Source organism: Idiotropiscis lumnitzeri, chromosome 9 (assembly GCF_059441095.1).
Source record: "Idiotropiscis lumnitzeri isolate Australia: NSW breed Sydney's pygmy pipehorse chromosome 9, RoL_Ilum_1.0, whole genome shotgun sequence".
Classification (NCBI taxonomy): Eukaryota; Metazoa; Chordata; class Actinopteri; order Syngnathiformes; family Syngnathidae; genus Idiotropiscis; species Idiotropiscis lumnitzeri.
In genome coordinates this window covers 10985313-11008932 of record NC_142399.1, presented here as the reverse complement: position 1 = coordinate 11008932, position 23620 = coordinate 10985313, and the positions used below count along the sequence as shown (strand labels likewise).

Here is a 23620-nt window from a genome sequence, read left to right as displayed (position 1 = left end):
TAAATATACTGTCGTGCCAAACGAATGAATGATCGTAAATCTCTTTTATATGTGACGTTATACGAGGGAATAAATCTTACAGGACTGTTACACTGTCGGGCATTGCAGCAAAAGAAGCCACTCCAGCTCCCAACGGGATACTGGTTTGCGTATGACGCGTTCAGGGGAACACTGAGTAGTCGGACAACTGAATAGCCAGTGTTTGACACTTGGATGAATATTGTCTGCCTCACCTTGTGCTATGCTTTGATCTGATATCTTAACAAATAAATATATCCGTCTTTCAATGGAAGATTAAATTGTATGTTAAAAGTGTCTGAAAACACTGGAGACATGAAGAGAGATTGAAAGGGTACTCGTCGATAGCCTTCTGTACTTCATGGAGGGATTGCACAATGTGAGAGGCGAGCTGCTTACCGCTGCGCTTCAAATATCGACCAAATCAGCAATTTTGGCTCGGAAATCATTATTTGATTGAAAAAGAAAATTAATATGTAGGACTAGAGCATCACATTTGTTTCAAATACTTTTATTAGAAGCACCAAATAAATACACAAGCAGGCCATTCAAGACGTATGTCTATGTTTGTTGTCTAGCCTTAACGAAATTAATTTTAGCATTTTTTACTCTTCATACCTGTCACTATGTCTCTGCAATGAAACAAAAAAGGACACATTTTCATCAACATTAGGGGAAATTGAAAAATTATGGGCTTTATATTTTTCTCGGGACAAACAACAATTTCTTATTTTTGGAGTTTGTGTATGGATTACTTGAACTTTCACGTGGAATGGGCCGTGGCGCGGCAGAACATGTAGTAAGCGTAGAGTACGACTTTCAAGTAGTTTTCACATTTCCCAGATTACTTGAACACACCATTACTTTGTGCTCACCAGGGGGCGTAAACGTTCTAGAATCCTTCTTGAGGCGGACCAGCCCTGCTCCTCAAGACAGGTGCTCCTGCTCCTGCTCCTGCTCCAGTTCCATCACCGAAGAGAGGAAGGTGGTGCCTGTGCCTTCTTAGCGGATCGTGACAACTTCCGCGTAGGAGGGGGGTGGAGAGGTAGGAGAAAGCGAGTGGCTGATCCGAGCACCAACGCCGCCGCAGAGGGAGCGAGATGGCGGAGTGCGGGCGGAAGGCGCTGTCCCTCCTGGAGGCGGCCCGCTCCCGCTACGAGAGCCTGCAGATATCCGACGACGTGTTCGGCGAGTCCGGAGACGACAGCAGCGACAATCCGTTCTACAGCACCTCCGGAGACTCGGACTCGGACAACTACATAGCCGAGTCGGGCGACGAGGAACAACACCACCTCCTCCACCACCACCACCATCATCACCACCATCATCATCATCATCCCCACCACTTCCACCACCATCACCAGAGTCGGGCTGACAGAGAGAGCTCACATGGCGGAAGAGTAGGGGGAGGAAGCCCCGGTCCGCCCGGTGCTCTGTCCCGGAGCCAAGCCGAGGAGGAGGGCTGGACGGAGACTCTGCAGGATGTCACCGTGCCGCCGTTTAAAGGCAGTTACGGTAAGGAGGGATAAGGAAGGTCACTCGTCAATCGCACTGCTATCACGTTTTATGACGGCCCATTCAGCATCACGATGGCAACTAGAGCTCATTTTACATTACGTGAGTGCGTTGGTGGCAAGATGACACTGCATCATTAATTGCTCCTTTGATGCTGTGTTGCATGCGTACGTGCATGCTATCACCCCTGGCATATGCAGTTATACATTGCATTAAATCGGTAAAAAACGAAAATAAGAGGTGTAGTGTACATAATAGTGAGAGGTGTTCCTAATATTTTGATATCTGCTATCAAACTACACTGACGATTTAAGGCTGATCTGACAGGACATTTTTTGTCTTAATCCGTATCATTTGCGTTGTAGTGCATTGCGAGCAATGCGGTGTACTAGTGGTTACCTTGTTTAACTCATAGTTGTGATGTTCAGGGTTCACATTTTGTCTGGGGTCTCTGGCTTTCTGTCACATTCCCCCCAAAAATGCCTTTAAATTCATTGAAGACTCTAAATGTACTCTAGCTGTGAAGGTGTTTGTCTCTATGTGCCCTGGGATTGGCCGGCAAAGAGTATAGGGTCAGCTCAGATAGACTCCATCGCACTCACCATCCTAACCAGGTCAAGCACCATGAAAAATGGATTTGTTGTGCATCGTGCACCGTCATTTTATTAGTTGTAGTGCAGTTGCAGGGAATCGGGGAAAGAAGTTCAATGCAGCACACTGCAGCTTGGTTGGCGTAAAAGGTGACTTGTTGACACATTGTGCCGTTGCTGGCAGCGTAGAGAAACGTAGCCATCGCTATCTTCTCGTGACACACTGCAGCGGGCATCGTTTTTGGTGTGCCAAGTGCTGGTCGCAAATTGATTTGGGCCATGCTCTCATATTATGTGGTGGCAGTCGATGAGATTTCAACAAAATGGTGTCTCTTCCTTCAATTTTGACAATGAAGCACCTGTTGTTTGGAAATAACCACACCAATATAGAAAACCTCTAAATCTGCTTTCCTTTACTTGTGTATTGGAATGTGGCGAACAATCTTGAAAAAAAGACTATTCTCAATAGGGTTGTGGGGGAACTGGAGCCTATCCCAACAAGAGGCCGGACACACCCTGGACTGTTCGTCAGTCAATCGCAGGGCACAGATAGACGAGTAAATCTCATGTATGGGAGCATTTGAGGTGAAACAAGTGCTCAAATTACCGATACAGGTGCTACTCAGCTTCTTGTGGCACTACACTGAAGACACGCAACAGTAAATGTGTTCATTGTAACCACCTGTACAAAAAACATCGGCTAAAAATCTGCAATAGAGCAAAGGTTCACTTTAACATTCAAATTTTGCGATTGAGTGGCAACCAGTTCCGAGTGACCTAGAGAAATCGGCTGAATGGCCGGTTGATATTCAAAGTTTTCCAGGATGTTTTGCATCCTGCTCCTGTTTGCTTGATGGAGACGCAGCAGGTGTGCAATGTTTGCGTAGCATTGTTGCTTATTTGCACAATCGCTGTGGGTGCGGTCGTCCATCAGGATGATTAATTGGATGCAGGCAACATCATTGTCCGTACTTCCAAAACCTCAAATGGACAAGGCGTGTGCTTATTGCTCTTCAGAGCGACGTTTCTTTATGAGTTTCTTCTGCAGTTGAAGTGAGACCTGAGCAAGTCTGCTTCCTGCCTTGTCTTTTTCATCAGCTGACTGGCATTGATGTGACAGCCCGCCGCCACAGGAGACTGTGTGCCGTGTACATAAATCATCAGCTGCCGTCAAAAAGCCAGGAATCAAGTCGGCCTCGCGTGAATATTGTATCTGGTTCCCACTTGCCTCGGAAGCAGCAGTTTGAAAGCATTCCAGGTTTTTGGGTGTGTGTGTGTGTGTGTTTCATTTTTTTTTTTTTTTTAGCATTAGGACTACTCTAGGTCAAGTTTTTTTTTTTTTTTTATCTTCATCTCGGGGTCACGAGGGTGAGGGAGGCGGGAGGAGGGCCAAGAGTCTAAAGTGATGTAAGCGCTTCATCGTGATGTTGTAGGGGAGTTAAAACGCTGATTATTTATTTGCGCTTAAAAGATTACGGCTGGCCTCCGTCTGCCGTGTTTTGACTCTCCTCTATGTGTTATGCAATGTGTTGGAAATACACAAAGCTACAAAAAAGACCATAAAAAGAGTACATGTCACAAGCAGACAAGCTTGTACTGACGATTGTAAATTCCAAGGGCTGTACTTTTTTTTTTTTTTGCGCCAGAGTCTAAGTCGAGTCACTTGATTTTCTTCCAGCCGATACCTGAGAAATGTATCATGCTCAGATTTGTGATGATACACCCAAAGTCAGCTGGGCCCCGCTCGTGTGCCTTATCATGTTTGACAAAACAATCACGTTTCTTTAATAAGGTCAACTAAATGCAACTTGTGTGTAGTTCGGGTATCCATGAAGATTTTGGGAAATTAGCAAATTAATGTACTGATCGAAAGTACTTTGTTCCTGTAGATCCAGAGCCAGAGAGTCTAGTCAGAAAGTGCTCTGCCCCGGGCTGTGTAAGGATAAATCCTCAGGGAACAAAATGCATATTTTGCTCAGCGCCCCGTCAAATAATTTCATTATCTTCCTCCGCTTCTGCTGCTCTTAACTCGCTCCTGCCAGGAGGAAGAAAACACGGAGGTGAGTCACATCCCAAGAAGTGACTCCTTTTGGCTGAGTCCAACTTGCAGCTTTCAAGTCTAATGGAATGCAAATGCAGAAATATTGGGCGCCATCGGCTGAGTGGGCGATGGCGTTGTCCACGCTCATCCGCGTCTTACGTTGTTTGTTCCACCCGAGCCGCTCTCTTACATTTTATCTTAAACTCGACAGCCGCTTACTAGTTTGTTCGCCGACACCACTGAAGGATAAATGATGGCGTGTGCGTGCGCTGAGCTACTCACCGCATCGTGAATGCGGGGAATAGCGCCATCCTGAAATAATGCAGGAACAAATCCAAACGTCAAATTTCATGCTTGTGTTTGAAATTCCAAGAATTTTTCAGGGGAACCTCTGCACATGAAAACCCCGAAAGAAATGAAGGTAGTCTAATGCCCACAAAGAGAGTTATCTGTTTTGGACAGATGTGTGCATGGAAAATTTGAAATCGTACCAAAACCCTCCAGCTGAACTTCCTTCTCATGGAAAATTGCCCCTGAATTTCTCGGTCCCTCTGCCTGCGCACTTGTCATTACACCTAAGTGACGCGTCACTGAGCCGTCCACAAGTGCAGCAACGGCACACTGTGACATGATGGCGGCTGTCATGTTGGATAAGCTGCCCTCACACCCGCAAGCTGCTGTGTCATTGCACTGCGTTAATGTCGGGCTTGTCACTGAGATGTTTCACTCCGAAAGTTTTCAAGGACAAGGTTCCCGCACGTTTGCAATTTGCGGATTTGTTTTTGGTGCCTCCATTATTTGCTGCAAAACTCCCCTGGATAGGGGCCCTTACTATCATTTTAAATTAATTAACTTTAATTTACCCAGGTAAGACAATTGAGAACAGACTTTTATTTGCAATTCCATCCTGGCAGCAAGCAGCAGACTAAAACAAAGCAAAATAAAAGCAAATAAAAAAACACAGACAACAAATTAGTCACACGGTGAATAAAATGTTCAAAACAGGCTGAAAATATGTGTCACTAAATCTTTAAGTGATGATATTGGGATAGATAAACCAGGCGAGTGAGCTAGACCAAAACTAGTAGCCGAACTCTGGGAATAAAGAGGTTAATAAAACTGCTGGAACGGTGAGTGCAGGTTGTGGTATGCATGGTGAGCAGAAAGCGAAGATGGGGTGGGGTCATACCAATGAGTATTAAAATGAAAGATGACTTCTATTAGTCTATTTCAATGCCAGAACTGGGAATCCCTGCAGGGACTCCGATGACACATGGGGATTCAGAAATCTCCCGAATGGGACCCCTTACGAGCATATGTGCCGTTCCGAAGAAGGTCCAGAAAGGCCTTTGACATTTGCGACTCTCCAATGTGTTGTTCCAGGACCTGCTCAGAAGATGCCGGCAACCGCCAGCGCTCTGGACTTCTTCCAGCTCTTCGTCCCGGACAACTGCATCCAAAACATGGTGTCGCAGACCAACATGTACGCCAAGAAGTTCCAGGAGCGCTTTGGCTCCGACGAGGGCTGGCGTCCCGTCACGGCCCAGGAGATGAAGGCCTTCCTGGGCTTCGTCACGTCCACGAGCGTGCACCACTGCGAGTCGGTGCTGAGTATCTGGAGCTCGGGCTTTTTCAGCAACCGCAGCATCGCGCTGAAGATGAGCCAGGCGCGCTTTGAGAAGATCCTCAAGTACTTCCACATTGTGGCCTTCAGGCCCTCGCAGGGAAGCAACCAGGGCCTGTACAAGATCCAGCCCTTCCTGGACTCGCTGCAGCAGGCTTTCAGCTGCACCTTCAGGCCGTCGCAGACCCAGGTGGGTGCGCACGAGCAGTCCACATATTACTGCATTCAGCATATAAAAAGTCTCACATTCACACCTAAGAAGACAATTTGGAGTCTTCACTGAACCTAACAAGAATATTTTGGGATTGAGGGAGATAACGTAGATACAAATCCTGAAACTCAGAACTGTGAAGCAGATGTGCTAACCACTCATTTGCCATGCTGCCATCTACGTATTAATAATGAATGACTGTCATTAGCACTGGTATGTGTTGTGTATTCAAAACCTACAATGACGCAACTAAATCTCATCACAAACCTCTTTTGGGTCACAGCGCCATCTTCTGGAAGAGGTCACCATGGTGAGACTGTAAATTAACCTAACGTCCTTCAATTTGAAGCATTTCTGGACAAGAATGCCTCGCACAATATATATATATATATATATAATATATAATATCTACATATTTTAGATATTTATCTACATATTTTGGAGGAGAGAAAAAAAAAGGTATCATGTTAACCAAGAACCAATATTGCAGTTTGGAAGCAAACGAAAGTTGTCTTCTTTGAAGCAAAGCAGCTTCTAAAAAACTTTTATTTCCCCGTCTTATTCCTACACAATAGCTGAGAAAATTAAATTGCACTTTGTACTTCAGGTTAAACGAGATAACGTAAAGAAATGTGCCCTTGATTCAGGGCTAAGCAAGTGAGTCCGCTGCAAGGCGTCTGAGCGCGATCTGCACATTGCATTCAGATGTGTGTGAGTGTGTGCGCGCACGTGCGTGCGCATGATGAGAAGAATCGTGTATCTAGGCCATTTTATTTTATCAGTCAGACGTCCATGCCAGCGGGTGTCACGGCTGTCCAAAACGCTCTCTCCATTTCACTCAATTTGCCCCAGAAATACCAGGTTTGAAACTTCACCCGAGTAAATTGATTATTAAATGTTGCTCACGTTTGACTGATGCTATGAGAGAGGTATTGATTTCACAATATGTTTCTGTTTAGTGTAGTTCCAGATTGCTGCACTGCACCATATTTCGAGCGATTTCTAAAATCATGTTGGATCAAATTATCTTAAGAAGCTGAAGTGCCATCCATCACTCTGTGCTCCTCAGCTCAGTATTTGACAGGGAAAATGTTAATGCAGAAGGAGGAGGAGGTGGAGATGGCAACAGAAAAGCCGCAGGAAGGACGAACCACATGCAAATGTGGTTGTGGTACTAGTTTAAACGTATTATTCTTCTGAAGATTTAACATGCTGATTGTTACTTGGCAAAATGCTGATGGGATGCATCTAATCTGAGCAAATAATGTTGAGCAGACCAGCACTGGCACTTTTGATGTGAGCAAACGAAGCGGCCGACCTGACCAGTTGCCATGGTAACAGTCACTACAGCGCACCACTGTCAGGACAAGGAGGAATTACGTAACGTTCCATGTTTAGACTTTGAAGTCCATCTTTTGGATGCATCAATACAAGTGAGGGTGTGGGCAGAAATACTCCAACTCAAACACTTTCCAAAATATTTCCCACTTTGGAAGGCAAAAGATGAACAGGCAAATGTGCCCCAAAGGAATACTTGGGCAGCCACGAGAGAAATTACATAACGGCATTCGAAAATGGAGCAATCCTCCAATGAATGGATATTGAATGATAAAAGAATGTCAGAACAGTTAAGCTTGTTTTTTTTCCCTGGAAAAACGAAACGATGTCAGTGGCTATAAAAAGTCCACACACCCCTCTTCAAATGCCAGCTTTTTATTTTTTATTTTTTTTATAACAATTAAACACATTTGGTTGTTTTTGAATATCTGAAGTTGGATTTTGCTTTGCAGGTTCTTCACGAACCCTTAATAGACGAGGACCCGGTTTTCATCAGCACCTGTACGGAACGCGAGCAGCGGAAGAGGAAGAAGAGGAAGTTTAGTCTATGGGTTCGGCAGTGCACCTCCACCGGATTCATCTGTCAGGTGGGTGCAAGAATCAAATCAACTGCAGCGGACTGATTCTGGTTGAGAAACATGAGCGTACGATATACGGCATTTACATTTTTATGGGTTGACTTTCAGCAGCAGCCCGTTGAGTCTGCAGACTCCCTGGGTCTTAAGGGCGCCCTCTGCTGGTTGCTGCTATATAGAGAAATGATCCCATCATACCTCTCTGTACGTGATGCAACACAAATGTGGCGAAATTCTAGGGACGAAGAAGTGGAAACAAAACAAAATTACATCAAACATAGAAAGTTTGAGGGATAGCTACATCAAATATAGGAACTGACTTGTGTGTTCATCAAAAAAGAATTCTATGATTTAAAAGGAGTTTACTCCAATGTGTTGCAAACATCATCCTGGGCATTCAGCAAACGCATTAAAATGCTTACTGATGATTACCAGTCAGCTGATGTGTCTGCTCTGACTTGCGCTGACGACTAGACAGAGGGAAGATGAGTTAATGGAGCGTATTGAGCCGATTCCATTAGCCACCACAAACACACACGCACTCAGGCATACACACACACACCAGCCACTTAGCCACAGGCAGGCTACATGTTGGCTAATCAGCCTAATGCAGTGTGTGTCCTCAAGAAAATCCAAGAAGATGGACGTCCCTCCTCTTTGTCTGCGCAGATCTCAGTTCATCTGAAAGAGGGCCAAGGTGCGGACGGCCTGGCCGCCCTCAAGAACAAGCCTCAGCTGCACAGTCTGGTGGCCAAGCAGCTTTGCCAGAACATCTCTGGCAAGAACACTATCGTCTTCACGGGGCCGTCCATCACTAGTCTCGGCCTCTTCGCCGAGTTCAGCAAACAAGGTTGGTGCTCAGCACGCTAATGGCGTTCTCCAACTGCGCTAACTAAACTACTGTAATCGGGGTGATTAGGGGGAAACTCCATGCAACATGCAAACGCCACACAAGAAGGCTGCAGCCGGAATTGAACCCTGAGCCTCTGAAGTGTGAGGCCATCGTGCTAACCAGTCGGTCACCGTGCCGCCTGAATGAATAACTAGTTTCATAAAATTACCAAAAATATATACAAAGAAATCTAATAATTAAAATAAATAAAAATAAAATAGCCAACAAAAGCTCAAATAAATATTTTTTTAAAAGAACCGTCAATGAGTGTCAAGTGACTAACCATTAGAAAACAGGATAGAAGGTGTTAAGAAATTCTGCGATTGGCTGGCAACCAGTTCAGGGTGTACCCCGCCTACAAGCTGGGATAGGTTGCAGCACCCCGCGTGAAGAGAATCAGCTCAGCTAATGGATGGATGTTAAGAAATTCCCAAAAATGTTGTCCATTTACAAATGTTTTCATAATGACTTCATTGAAACTAAAAATTCCAAAGGCGATTTGTAACACACTTAAAAAAAACTCACCGTCATTATAACAAAAGTCTAATTTTGTGAACAACAGCAGATGTGGGTCAGTGTGCTGCTCAAATTAGATTACAATCAAGTGATTCAGCAGAAAAAAAAAACGTTCAGTGAGCTTTTTTTCATGACACAAGAGACGAGACATTTAAAACTCAATTTGGCTGAGCTGCAGCCTCAAGACAAATAAAAGTCTTTAGATCTGACCAATATTTTGTCATCCTCATGAGAGCAGACAATAGCTCAACTTCAGTGCTTGATTCGATCAGGCTGGATGAATGAGATGAGCACACAGTAATGAAGGGACGGGATGAAAAGCAGAACGACGGCGACAAGAAAGCAATCGGTGCACTTTTCCCGCTGTGTCAGCGCGCTTGTGTCCCTGTGCAGACATTTACTGCTGCGGTCTGCTGAGCACCAGGAAAAGCGACTGCACGGGCCTGCCTCAGAGCATGCTGGTGTGCAGCTCCACGCCGGCGCAGCGCGGCCAGTGGCGGGTGATGATGCAAGGCAGCATGTCGCTCATCAGCTGGTACAACAAAGGACACTTCAGGTTCCTCACCAACGCCTACTCGCCCACTAAACAAGGTAGGCACCACCCAAAAAGGCCTAAGGGAGGCCTGGCTGTGCACTAATCACTCGAAACTTTGACTTGACTTTGTTGCATGCGTGTTCATGTCAGGTTTGATCATCAAGAGAAAAAGCGGCGAGGTTCCGTGTCCCCTGGCGGTGGAGGCCTTCGCCGCGCACCTCAGCTACATTTGCAAATACGACGACAAGTTCAGCAAGTATGCATGCCGGACCGCAAGGTCGCCAGCGAGCGTCTATTCACTCTGCGTGCGTCCGTTTGTGCTGTCAGGTACTTCATCTTCCACAAGCCCAACAAGACGTGGCAGCAGGTGTTCTGGCTGAGCATCAGCATCGCCATCAACAACGCCTACGTCCTCTACAAGATGTCCGACGCCTACGCCGCCAAGCGCTACAGCCGGGCGCAATTCGGCGAGAGACTGGTGAAAGAGCTGCTGGACGTGGACGACGACTCGCCCACGCCGTGAGGAGACGAGCGGGAGCCCTTCACACACCCCCCAACCCACATTCACGTTCACACACTTCCTCGCACCTGAACAGACTGTGTGTCACCATGCTCAAGCAGTGCCAACTCGTCCTCGGGTCCGTATCGGTTGTACTGTAAATAATATGTAACATCACTTCTGCAGCAGGAGGAGTCGCGGGACGGGGAGGGGTGGTGACCATGAAGATTTGTCAAAACGAGATCACGTGAGTGTTCAGCGCATAGTACTTTCCCATTTTTTGATTATTAAATGGCCAAGAAACATGCTTTATGTTATTCTACGCCAACATTTTTGGTTTCTAATATTTCCAGCACTGTTTTAACCGAATCAACTGAATCAAACCATTCAAACTTCACAAGATTCACAAAGACATTTGGGAGATGGATTTTTTTCACTTTCCAAAAATTCCAACTTTCTCCACAATTCCACATTTTCCAGCCCCCCAAAAAACATTCAAGCGAACGAGACACTTAGAAAAAAAATGCTCCCCTTCTTTCTCATCCCAAAAACTATTCACCTCATTCAGAACATCTTGGGAAGAATTTTCCACTTTTCAATGAGTCCCACGTGACCAAAAAATGCCTCACGTTTCACACAAAAATGCACAAATTCAAATTCATAAAATTCTCATGTTTATGACATATTTGTTTTTTCTTTGCAACATTCTTGACCGTTCCAACTATTCCAATTTTATTTTGGGTGAATCCCCCCCAAATTTAAAAATTTCCTAAATGAAGAGAGATTTTAAATATTGACCTCTCTTCCTTCCACATTTTTGACCCATTCCAGTTTCAAAATATTCAGCTCATTCACAAGATCAATTGAGGACAATCCCCAAATTTACTGGTTAAGAGAGATTTATTTAGTGACCTCCCCCAGTTTACATTTCTTGACCAATTCCAACCATGCCAACTTTGAGTCTTGCACGCTAAAATTTCACGTTGCGTTCTTTTCTCAGAATGTCAATTCCACTTGCACTTTTCGGCAGTCACAAACAGTTTCTACAGAAATGGCATTCTATAGTTTATTATGTATTGTTTGTGTACCGCGCCTACTGCCCGAGGTCGGCTGGGATAGGCTCCAGCACAAACAGATAATTATGTATTTTGTGTTGTAATGTAAAAATTTAAATAATTATGGACAAGATTTCCCACAACTTCCAAAAATAAAATGTAATCATTTTACTAGCAAAACTGTTCCTAATCTCTTTAGTGAAGATGATGTTGCTAGGCAACAAACACTCTCTTGCCCAGTGAACAGTGATTTAGATCATAATAAACAAAGACGCGTTATATTTTTTTCACCCCATCATTTGAAACATTTCCCAGATGTCTTAATAATAGTATTGCTACTAAGGCTGACAATTGACCCAACATCCTAATCTGTAAATCCAACAAAACTCATTTTATCATCTTACCTTTTGGCTATTACATGATGGCTAGGCGTCGCACACTTGGGGGATGTTGTTGCTTGAAAGTGGCTCTGGATCTTCACGCAGCTTAGATGATCATGTCATGGGCTGGAGAAAGTGCAGAACGGGTTGCTTACAGACACGTTTTCACAAATAGATAACCAGATTTATTTGTTGTTTAATTTTACACTACATAAGTGGGCAGATAAACAAGAAATTAAAAATAACATTTTCTGTAAGATGTTCCCCTCCCTTTAAAAAATGGTTCCAGGAAATGTAACCAATTTTTTGCACGCACCCTTCCAAATCCAACGTTGACTTATCTAAGAGTGACCCAATGCAGTGGATGTTGAAATATTGTGTACATATTAATGTATGAAATTAAGACAACTAATTAGCTGTACTCAAGTCATCACCGTACTTTTAGTGTGTTTCTATTTTGTTTACACAGACTCAAGATTGTCTTTTTCTTTTTTTTAAATCACTAATCCAAAGCAGCGTTGTTGTCACTTGTGAGTGTGTGTGTGAGCGTGTGTGTGAACTACTAAACTGTCACAGTACTCGCTTTCAGTAACCCTCACTTCAATGTTAAACACAGGCCTCGTACACAAAGTTGTGATTAAACAATATTGTTGACTAAAGCATATTGTCGAAGCGTCAGCCGTTTCACTGGCCTGAAACGACCACGGCCACCCCCAGATTACATCGGCAGACTGTAATGATACGCGTGTGTTAGCATTAGCATTAGCACAAACATAAAACTTTGCGACGAGATGCCTCGCATATTTCAAAATATATCTTTGTCATTTAATGTGTGTATGTTTACCATTCACTGTGGCTGAATAGAAACAATTTTGGGAGGCCCTGAGCAACATTTTATTTGTAGATTTATTTTTCGTTGAACATGCCAAAAAAGCTAAAGCATTCAAAATGAAAAATGTCTCATTATTATTAAGATGTGTTAATGTCCAACAATTTTGCTATCCTGTCACTACTGATTCTTACGGCCTTTGCCTGATCAGACACATAAAAGATGATAAAAAAAATCCAACTTCCACGTGAACTGGAAGTAATGCGGCCAAGAGAAACACTGCCAAATAAAAAGGAATAGACTTCTGGGAATAAATTGATCCAATTTAATGGAGCAAAAAGTACAATTTAGGTTGTAAATGGAGGTCGGTGCTTCTGACTGCTCTTTATCAAAATCACCCCATTTTTTTAAATCATCTACCACGTTTATGTTCATGGAATTTCCGAAAGGTATTCATCCAAATCTTTCACCTCTAGTGGCTGAAAAATGTGACTCATTCCCTTTCTGTAATAATCCCACACACCTATCCTACAGTGCCTCTCCTTTTTGATTTGCGCCACATCATCCCATGAAAACGAAACGAATGTGTTGGATGAAATGTTTCAAGATGAACAAATAACTCACCCTCGTCGTGCGGTATGAGATGATGTCCACGTGATGTGAAATGTGTGTGAGTGCGTTCATCTGTGCAGTGCTTCATCTTCATGTCCACCGAGTCAGTAGAGACGTGTAATAATCAGCACTGATGATGAAATAAGAGTGAGCTCAGGGCGCCATGGCTAACTAACTGCACTCCTATATGACATTATTAATAGCAGACTAACACACATTCACTTGGTGGACTTATTTATCTCATAACCGGGTGCTATTGTGATGAAGTAGACGTCAATGTTATTACATCTTAGCAGGAATGTAGAGGAGGTGAAAAAAGTAACGTGGTAAAAGATGGTTTAAAAAAAAAAAAAAAAAAAAAAGGTTTCCTTCATGCAACTGATGAGCCCAACAGATGTGCGTGCGTGTGTACGAGTGTGTGTATGCATGTATTGTTGACACTGGGTTGAAATGTGTACAATAACTGGACCAAATAAATTTCAGAAATTTGTGTGGTGATGACTTGTATGAGGTTCTTGTCTCACTTGTCTTTTTTAAAAAAGTATGATTTACAGCAGCGACGGGCAAACTTTTTGATTCATGGACCACAATAGGTTCTAAAATTTGACAGAAGGGAGCAGATGGATGCAGTGTTTTGGTGACCTCAATTCATCGGAGTAAAAAAAAAAATACATATCATATATAAAAAAATACATGTACTATATAGAGAAAACGTGCTTTAATTTTAAATGAAAATGAACAAAAGCATGACAAAAAAATGTCTGTCTTAGAGTGGGTACACACCAGAATTACAGGGAAAATAAAACATTAATAAGATTTATTCATTTAGTTTTTTCAAATTCGGCGGGCTGGATTAAAACATTTAACATGTGGCCCCCCTGGCCGTAGTTTGCCCATGCCTTATTTACATTATAGCGAAGTCAAATTGCAATTGGTGAAAATCCAAAATCTAGGGAGAAAACAAACATTTTTAAGGAGTTTAACACTTCCGCGTGCTTGATTCAATTAGAATGAAACATTGTATAAACACCTAAATATACAACTAAATGATGTAATTTCATTTCAACGAAAGTCAGCTAACAGAAATTAGCATCGACGTTATGGTAATTAAAAACCTTCAAATAACTGCTACTTTATAACACAGAACAGCAACACATACCAACAAAGCATACGGCAAAAGAGAATTTTAAAAAAGTATAGCGTACTTAAAAATAAACAACAAAATATTCAATCAAATCATACAAGTGAGTAACAAAAGTCCACTAGCTTAATGCTAACCTAATCAGCGAACGAGAATATCCACGCTTCGGCATTGGCAAATTTTTGTAATTAAAGATTTGTATTTTTTCACTTATACACTGGTTTGTGCTCAGGCCATCTTGGTGCCAATGAATGAATCATGTTGAAGTAGCTTTATTTAGACAAAAGTAGAGCATTTGCTGCATCGTGAGGCATCCATGGGCGATTATTAACGTTTTTGCGAGGGTCTCGGTTACTGGCGGATGTTTGATATTAGCGGCAGGGTTAAAAATGTCATGATCATCGTAGACGGGTTTGAGATGGTGAATTTTAGCTGTAATCAATAATCATCCAAATGCTAACAAATACTTTCGCGCGTGTAGTGAATCTGTAAAATATACCAGTTTCAATTTTAGAATTGAAAATTCAATAAGTTCAAGTTCAATTAGTAGTTAGACGTAACAAAATTACGTTTTCCGCCTAATTCTAATGTACTTGAGGGGTGTACATTTTACAAATGAGAACAAATGTAATGCACAACATGACCAGCAGATGGCAGTACATCACCATCCGCATTATTAGCTACGCTTGCAGAGTTTGGCTTCAACACAGTACAAAATGGCTAAAGAGACATTAAGTCACCAAGAACAAATAAAAAACAATTAAATGTTGATCGCTTTGTGATATGGTTTTCATCTAAATGTGAAGAGACCCTCCTCCTAGTTAGAAGCAGAACTTCTATTGACAATTGTATCACGGAGAAATTGTTAAAGTCGTTCAGCACGTCACATGCCTTCAAATGAGTCCTTTGATTTAACTTATCTCACAGTGGTCAACTTGCGTTAATGCTAAAATATTACTTGAAGCGTTGTCTGTACAGGTACAAAAGGTTTGAAGACCGCAGTTGGACCAATGTGTGACCTTTGTGTAAATCATTCAACTTGATATTGTAGCTTCGTTAAAAGATGAAAACGGAGCTGAGTGCAATATGGTTTTGCTTTGCATGTGCAATATGAATGCCTCCCAAATATGATCCAGTGAAGGCAGCCCGGTGACCCAAAGGCCTCAGACCTTCCCGTGTGGAGTTTGCACACCCACAAAAGCAAGAATGTTCGGCCCAGTGAAGATTCAAAATTTGCTGTTGATGTGAATGGCTAGATGAGAAATGGTTAAATTGTGCATCATGTTAAAGTGAATCCCGATTTTGTTTTGGCGTCAATATTTTACGAACCAACGCTGTGCGAGTGTCCCAATACTTTTGTTCACATAGTGTTTATTAAAAAGCAATGGGGAAGACATTAGTCATAACAGGTTTCCTCCTTAAGAGATGAATCCTGCCAAATCACCTAGAATGGCTGGCGGCAAAACAAATTGGGCGTTTCTTTTTTTTTTTTTCTTTCCTTTTTGTTCTTTTTCAAACGATACCATAAAAGATTAGTCATCGAGCTGAATGAAAAGCGCAACGGTGTTTTCATGAGACTTTCCCAACTTTACAACCGTCGTCTCCACCATGTCTGGGACTCTCCACCCAATGCGACGTACAAGTTTGCGAGGTTAGCACAAGGTTAGCCTGCTGACGCCACGTTTGCCATATCGCAATGTTTGGGGGGGGGGCAGCAGGGCCACTTTATAAACTGTTCATCATAAGAAAAAACAAATCTGAAAGCCTTAGAAACAGGGTATAGAGAAAGAATACAACGAGGATTACTATTGTGAAATGTATTACGGTGATTAAAATGACACATTGCAAGTTATGTAACAGGACAGTCATTTTCTGAGTGGGATGCAAAAGTAAATCTATGAGCAAACCCTTCAGTTGTATCCTTCTCAATTGTCTACAAGTGCATTCATTTCCTTTTTCTATTAAAACACGCGTGTACTTTTTTAAAGTTATATTTGAAGGTCCGTGCCACAAAGGAAAAGGGATAAGTGTGACAGAATGTTTTTAGACATAAAGGTCGTCTTATATGTGCAACTCTGTATTACAGAAATATACGCAGCGTAATGTCCAATTCTTGGGATTTTCTTTTTAGCTCGACCTCATGATGCATAATGGGAAAGTTTTTGAAAAGTTATTTTCACTCAAATGCATAGCAATCTTATTCAGCCATCATAATACATATTTATAAGAATATTAGTTACATAGCTGGGTTTCAATCATATTTGTGAGCTTTATGCTAACAAATAATACAAAACGGCTTAGATGGGCTAATGAATAGCATCTATGTGGCGTTATTATAACACTTGAAGCAAACAAATATTTGAACAAAGGATGCACCAACACATATAGACATACAATATAACAGTACACAAAAGTACATATTCTTTATCTTCCGCAAAAAAAACCCCATTATTGTAGTTTTTGATCAAAAGCTAGGCAGAGATTCCTAAGCCACGTAACACTGTGCACAGCTTGAACATTCTTTGCTGAGTTATAGGAGAGAAAATTGTACCTGAATAATTAATTATTATTATTTTTTTTTACCCTTATAAAAAACGGTTGAATATAACTGACCGGTGTTTGATCAGTGATATTTTTGGGTACCACTAGAGGGTGTGTGCGTACCACAATTGCGTCATTTGAAAAAAGTTACGTAAAGAAATTGAACCGCTTACGTCAGTTTTTTTCTAGGCAACACAAAAAAGGCATGTAAATATATTTTTTAAAAAATAGGACGCGAGTAACAGTTCCAAATACGTCCATTTTCTTAATGTTTACAGGTTTACGTTTGGGGCTTGGGAGAAAGGACAATTTCAAAGCATTCCTGTGGGGAAAAAAATAAATTGACACTCATTGAAATGACATGAATTATTTAATCGCATTGGTAGAAAACATTCAAAATACAAAAACAGCGGAGTAAAAACATTAGCTTTTCTTTAGTTGTTTTTTCGACGATGGTTGTAAGACCCTGAATGGTAAATATTAAGTCAGATTTTGTTTGTCTTTTTTGTCCAAGAAAGCAGCCAATTGTTGATGGTGTTAAATCATTAACCGCAATCGACGTCTTCGTGTTTACCCTCCCTCTTGCGACACGGACGCACGTGGCCACCGCACGATTGTTTTTATAATGTCGGACACCCCTTTTGACATGAAATATGACTTATGATAAGATTTTTTTTTTTTTAAACTTCCGAGATAAGGCTCGTTTGGACCTTTGAGACAGAAAAGGATGCTCGTTAGACTCCTTGACGCTCGTTGGACTCCACGTTTTAAGCCAGGTGCTATTGTTTGTGCGTGTGTCTGTGTGCATGTGTGGGTGTGTATTTTAGGTTTGGAGTGAAGTTGAAAAATAAGATTAATCTTTTTCTATAGTGCTTGTCTACATTAACGTGATAGAAGAGCGTGAGCTGGAATCCATCCCAGTATACTTTTACAACGATTTATAGTTGCCAGTCACTAATAAGAACCATTCAAACTGACATTCTCACCTATATCTTAAAACTGCTGGGTCAAAAATAACCCAATACTAATCAAAAGTTGGACCAGTCTGCTTCTTGGGTCAGTTCGACCCAAATTCTTGGGTTGGCAACCCAAAGTGGTGTCAAATGGACCTAAATGGAGGGCTGGTCCTTTTTTTTTTCCCAACCAAAATTGAGTTGTTTTTGGCTCAGCAGTTTTAATGATGTCTTGATTGACTAAAACAAGTGAGCTGGTGACTGTTCCACTTGACTTTGAGATAAATACAGTGAACACACTGCTCACTGGTCCAATGAAAACAATTGGAATACCGGACCCCCAATAAAAAGAAAAAAACAAGAAAAAGCCAAAACCAAACAACACTTGATTGAACAATTTGGTGGCGGTCTAAGTTGAAATAAGAACAGCAATGTGTGGGGAGGAAGTGGTTTGTGTGTGTGCATGCGTGTTGCCTGCAGATGGAGCATCTTGTCTCCCACTCAGGTCGCATCCCCACAAGAGGAGCGGGGTCAGAAGCGTAGCCATTAGCCTATTAGCATGATGATGTTAGAGGGACTCGGGGGTGGAATGAGCACCATACTTCCAATTGCATACAGCTGCCAAAGAAGAAGAGAGATGGTGGAAGTGAAAGGGTGGGGAGGGATATGTGTGTGGGGGTGGGCGTGTGTGTGTGTGTGTGTGTGTGTGTGTGTGTGTGTGTGTGCAACGCCATATGTGGAGCAAGTGTGTAGGTGTGAAGGGATCAGGCATCAGGAGGATTCAGGCATGACATCGTCAGATAATCAAATAATGTTTTATGTCATCGGAAGGAAGAGGCGGCTTTTGAGGGGGCTGAATATTTTCATACAGCACACACACGCACACAAACACACATGAGCATTTATTTAATATCAAGCTCCATGTACCAGTATGCTCATGGTCCTCATTAGTAAGACATTTCTACACATTGGTGGGACATGTTTGGCAGGACAACTGTGGCCGTTTTGGTGTTGAATGGATGTTGCCTACTGCGATATATTATTGCGATATTGAACATGCACTTGAAGAAATTACATTTTTGTTATGTAATAAAAGAGGTAAAACAAAAACAAGCAAACTCAATGTGTTCTGAGCTAATTAATTATTTTAATTATATATAATTATTATAATGTCCAATTATTGGGTGGCGATGCGAATTTAAGTCAGAGTCTAACTGCTCAAATTCTGATAAAAGCACACAATCCCGTAAGAAAACGATTGCAAGTATTTGTCCCATGCATATTGCAGAGCTCATTATCATGATATCGATATTTTTTTCGATATACTGTGCAGTCCTAGTTGACATCTATGCCTACTAGTACAGCTAGTGAAGCACTAGATATTACCCGGTAGAATTTCCCCATACAAGTGAGGATAAAGACAATACTCGTAAACCAATCCAGGGCTGAATTGAACAAGTGACTCCATGCTACTAGTAGTGACGCGCTAGATGTTAACTAGAAGAATTTTACAACTTCGCTAGTAGAACTACCAGCATGCATTTGTGAACGACTGCCCGGTTTTGTCTTACTAGTAACAGAGGACAACGAGCATAGTAGTACATGCAACTTAAACTAGCACAACATTTCAAGGCACTAATAGAATGGTTTCTTACTTGTAATGTTTTTTTTCCGCTCGCACTACCTTCCACTACTGTACGACATTTCAGCATACTAGTAAGACATATTTGGCATGCAAGTAAGATAATAACATGTTACTAGTGAGGCAAAATTGTGCATGGGGTTCACAACTGCATGCTACTAGTATTAGTAACTTGTAGAATTTCATACTGACACTAGTTGTAGCGTTAGTTAACAATCATCGCGTGACTAGTAGTGATAGTGGGTCACAACTAGTCAACTACTCTGCCTGAGTAGTAACATGTCGTTTCCCGACTAATGTAGGAATGTCATACAGTACCAGAGGGTAGTAGTAGAAAAATTGTTACTCGTAATGCAAAGTTGTGCACGGAATTGCGTCACAAGTAAGGTTTGAGCTCGTACTAGTACTGGACCCTAAACCTGATATTAAGGATATGGAATTTCACATTTGTCCTCACTAGTAGGACAACAAACAATACTACTGAGGCAAAGCTATGTACTAATTGACAAATGTGTACAACTAGTGACGCTCCTAAAATTCTATTCAACATCTAGTGCTTTACCAATTGGCTGAATTGTCATGCGAGTGACGACAAAGAGCATACTAGTGCATGAACCTTGAGACGCACAACGGGAACAAGTTTGACGCACACGTCGGCTTGCATGTGATGCACATGATATGTGCGAAGAAGACAGATGAGGACGAGCAGGAAGGCAATTACACGCTCCTCCGCCAGCCGGACAAGAGCGCGCATGTCTGGGTGTGTGCGTGTGCGTGCATGCCGCGCCATCATCATTTTCTCGATGCCTCCTCGGATCAGCGGAGAATCGTCAGCACATTCAAGCCTTCCTGTCAAAGCCTCCGCGGGCAGAAATTCATTCAATCACACGAGAGCAGGTGGAAAATTGTTCTGCTTTCCTAACCAAAGTCTGGCGCGGTACGGTTTACTTTTTGGCTCCCTGCTTACGGAAGTAGAGGCCGTGATATAAGAATACCTTATTTAAATACTCCCTAATTGTTTCGCCTTTAAACACTTTTAAAATAATACGAACACATATTTTTATTTTGAGAGGAGGAAGAACAGCTGGAGAACACAAAAAATTATTGCACAGGGTAAAAGCGCACTGATCGCCGTCTTTGTTTACAAGTCAACAAATCCCGTTTATCCCCAAATGAACACATTTAATTTATCTCAAGAATCACGCCCAGAGATGTACTTTATTTTTCAGACTTGAAGTCACATTTTGGGGGGAAATTTATTTTACAAAAACCAAGACCAAGAACAATAGAGCTTGGACTCGCCCCCCCAAATCCACACTCCCTAATCGAGGGTGCCTTCGGAAAAACCCTACAAGTGCACACTGCGTCACTCCAACAATTTGTTGTTCAAATGTGCTGTTAGGTTATTTAGAGTGCCCCTAGAAAAGGAGTGCCGGAGTTAAGTGCGTCAGACAATACAGGGAAACAAAACATCGGCTGCGTTCAAAAATGAAAATGAACTCAGAGTGGTTTTAGGGCGTCAGAATGAATTGAAACGTCAGCCCCCCCTCCAACCTGTATTAATGGCAGCAAACCAGTTGGACGAAACTTCTGCTATTTACTACGGAAACGTTTTAGTTTAAAAAGCTTCACCTAAACTCGAATCCTGCGAGTCATTGTGGCCAAAAGGAAGAAGCTTGGCACAGACATTGCGGCTTTTGGGGCTGTAAATCCTTGTTGTGGCGAAAGGAAGCCGCATGCTAAACATGTTAGTTGCCATGACGACTATTTCTTCTTCTATCTTCCTTTGGAGGTTTGCAAATACTTTTGAAACATTACCGCCACCTGCTTCAGCAAGCTAAAGTTGCTTTTTCTTCCTGTACTCAAGTCACACCTGAGTAAAGTCGCAAGACCAACCAAACTAAGGAAAAAAAGTGAGTTTTATAGTGCAAAATATATGTATACATAAAAAAAAATCGGGACATTATCAAATCGCTTTCTATGGGTGTGAAAAGCAGGAGTGACATTCATTAATCTGAGGTACTTCCTGTATTCATTCTCCTTCAAAATTGACAGTGGAAATCTAAATAGTGTGGTGCCATCTACTGGTTTACAGTAGAATTACACCCAAAAGCAATAAGAGGTATAACAAAATACTGTTATAATGCCCCACCCCTTCAAAAAAAAAAAAATCTGCACAATAGTAGGACTGCAAACATACAAACCCGTGGGGAAAAAAAAGTCAGGTGAGTTGGCACCAATCCGGAAAGTGGCAAACCCTGGACTGGTTGCCAGTCAGTTGATCACTGGGCACACTTAGACAAACATCTGTTCACACTCACTTTGAAGCTAAGGGCCAATTTGGAGTTTTCAAGAATCAACATTTCAGGCTTGATTTCACTTGATTTCCTCCTGCAGCAGTTTACATGAAATGGGAGGCCGCGGGCTTTGTGGTGTGCTGCCGTTTGGCTTGGCTGCATGCCCTCCATGCGACCGCTTGGGCAAGCTTGAAACACCACAAATATTTGACTTTTCAGAGGCCTGCGTACGTACACACGCACACACACACACGCCTTCGCTCACACCTACACACAATTAAACGTCTAATCCGCATCAATTGCATGTTTTGACCCGCACTCGCAGGGAGTGGAGAGAACCGACACGACTTGGGCGTCTTTGCATCTGGCTGTCAACCAGATGAGCTTCAGGTTGATCGTAAAAAGAACTGAGACGCAGGTTGAACTCCAAGTGCTTTCTTTGATAAGCGCCCCTGACATTCCTGCTGATGAAATACAGCAAGCGCTGGTCATTTGCAGGCCTCGCGATTCTCCCCCAAAACGCCTCCTGTTTTTCCCAGCCATGTCTCAGTGGTGAACGATTGCAAATAATCCCTGATAACAATAATATGAAAAATGGAAAAAAAAAAAAAGGCCGGCTGGAACACGATGACTGCGCTGAATCAAATTATGGACATCGGATGGTTTCGACACTGCTACGTCTCGCAGGGACCCTAAAGTCCGGAATCTCGTTTGTCTTCCAAAGAAAGCAACAAGTAAGAAGGAAAGAAACACAACAATGACATGATTGTTCCTTTGTTATTGTAAGAGCTAAACTTGCTCCTGGGAGAGCTGTCACATTCAACTAATTGATTCCTTAAACGCAGCGATTACAATGACAAACAGCTTCGGTGCGAGCGCCACACTTGAATGCCCTCAAGTCAACCAATTTGGAGGTTAACCAACATTTTCTGGAGACATGCCTCAAAAGTCAACCTATCTGGAGTTCAGCCAAAATTGTTTTAGACGAAAGCAAGATTTGCTGGGGAAATTGGCCTCAAAAGTCCATCCATCCATTTTCTGAGATGCTTTTCCTCACAAGGATCGCGGGCGTGCTGGCGCTTATTCCAGCTGTCTTTGGGCAGGGGCGGGGGGGGGGCACTCTGAACTGGTTGCCAGCCAATCGCAGGGCACACATAGACAAACAACCATCCGCACTCACACTCATACCTAGGGACAATTTAGAGCGTCCAATCAACCTACAATGCATGTTTTTGGAATGTGGGAGGAAACCGGATTACTCTGAGAAAACCCATAAAGGAGAACATGCAAACTCCACGCAAGAAGGCCGCAGCCAGAATCGTACCCTGCACCTCTGAACTGTGAAGCGGACGTGCTAACCAGTCGGCCAAAATTTCAACCGAGATTTTCTGGAAAAAAATATTCTTAAACGACGGTTTTATGGATAAATTGGCCTCAACCCGAGATTTTCGGGAAACGAATACAGTACCGCAAAAGTACCTACCACTCCACTGGGATTTCAAAAATTTGGAATTCAATTGAGATTTCTGGAAAAATATGCCCATGTTTGACAAGGAACTTGGTTTCCAACACAATGGCTTGTGTTTCATTATAATGAGAGCAAAAATGTGACCTGATACGCGTGAGCCGAATGAATTACGAGGGCATTAGCGTTATCTTTTTTCCGATCTTAAAAACCATAAAAACATATTTATTCACGACTGCTTGCTGAGGGCGGTGGCCCACGCCAACGTGTGGAAGTCAACAGCCAGCATTGGAGTGTTTGTACAGTGTGACTCTTTTGAGATGTACGAATAATACGATAACATCGTCTCTT

General features: G+C 42.4%; 1 protein-coding gene across 1 annotated transcript; it reads left to right on the top strand.

Annotated features, from left to right (window-relative positions):
• The first annotated feature begins 908 nt into the window (after positions 1–908).
• Positions 909–10608, top strand: pgbd5 (piggyBac transposable element derived 5). The gene is made up of 7 exons (XM_088305329.1): positions 909–1533; positions 5548–5978; positions 7790–7924; positions 8582–8762; positions 9714–9911; positions 10006–10111; positions 10183–10608. Exons 1-7 carry the CDS (start codon positions 1119–1121, stop codon positions 10376–10378), a joined length of 1662 nt encoding a protein of 553 aa, XP_088161455.1. The 5' UTR covers positions 909–1118; the 3' UTR covers positions 10379–10608.
• The last annotated feature ends 13012 nt before the right edge of the window (positions 10609–23620 follow it).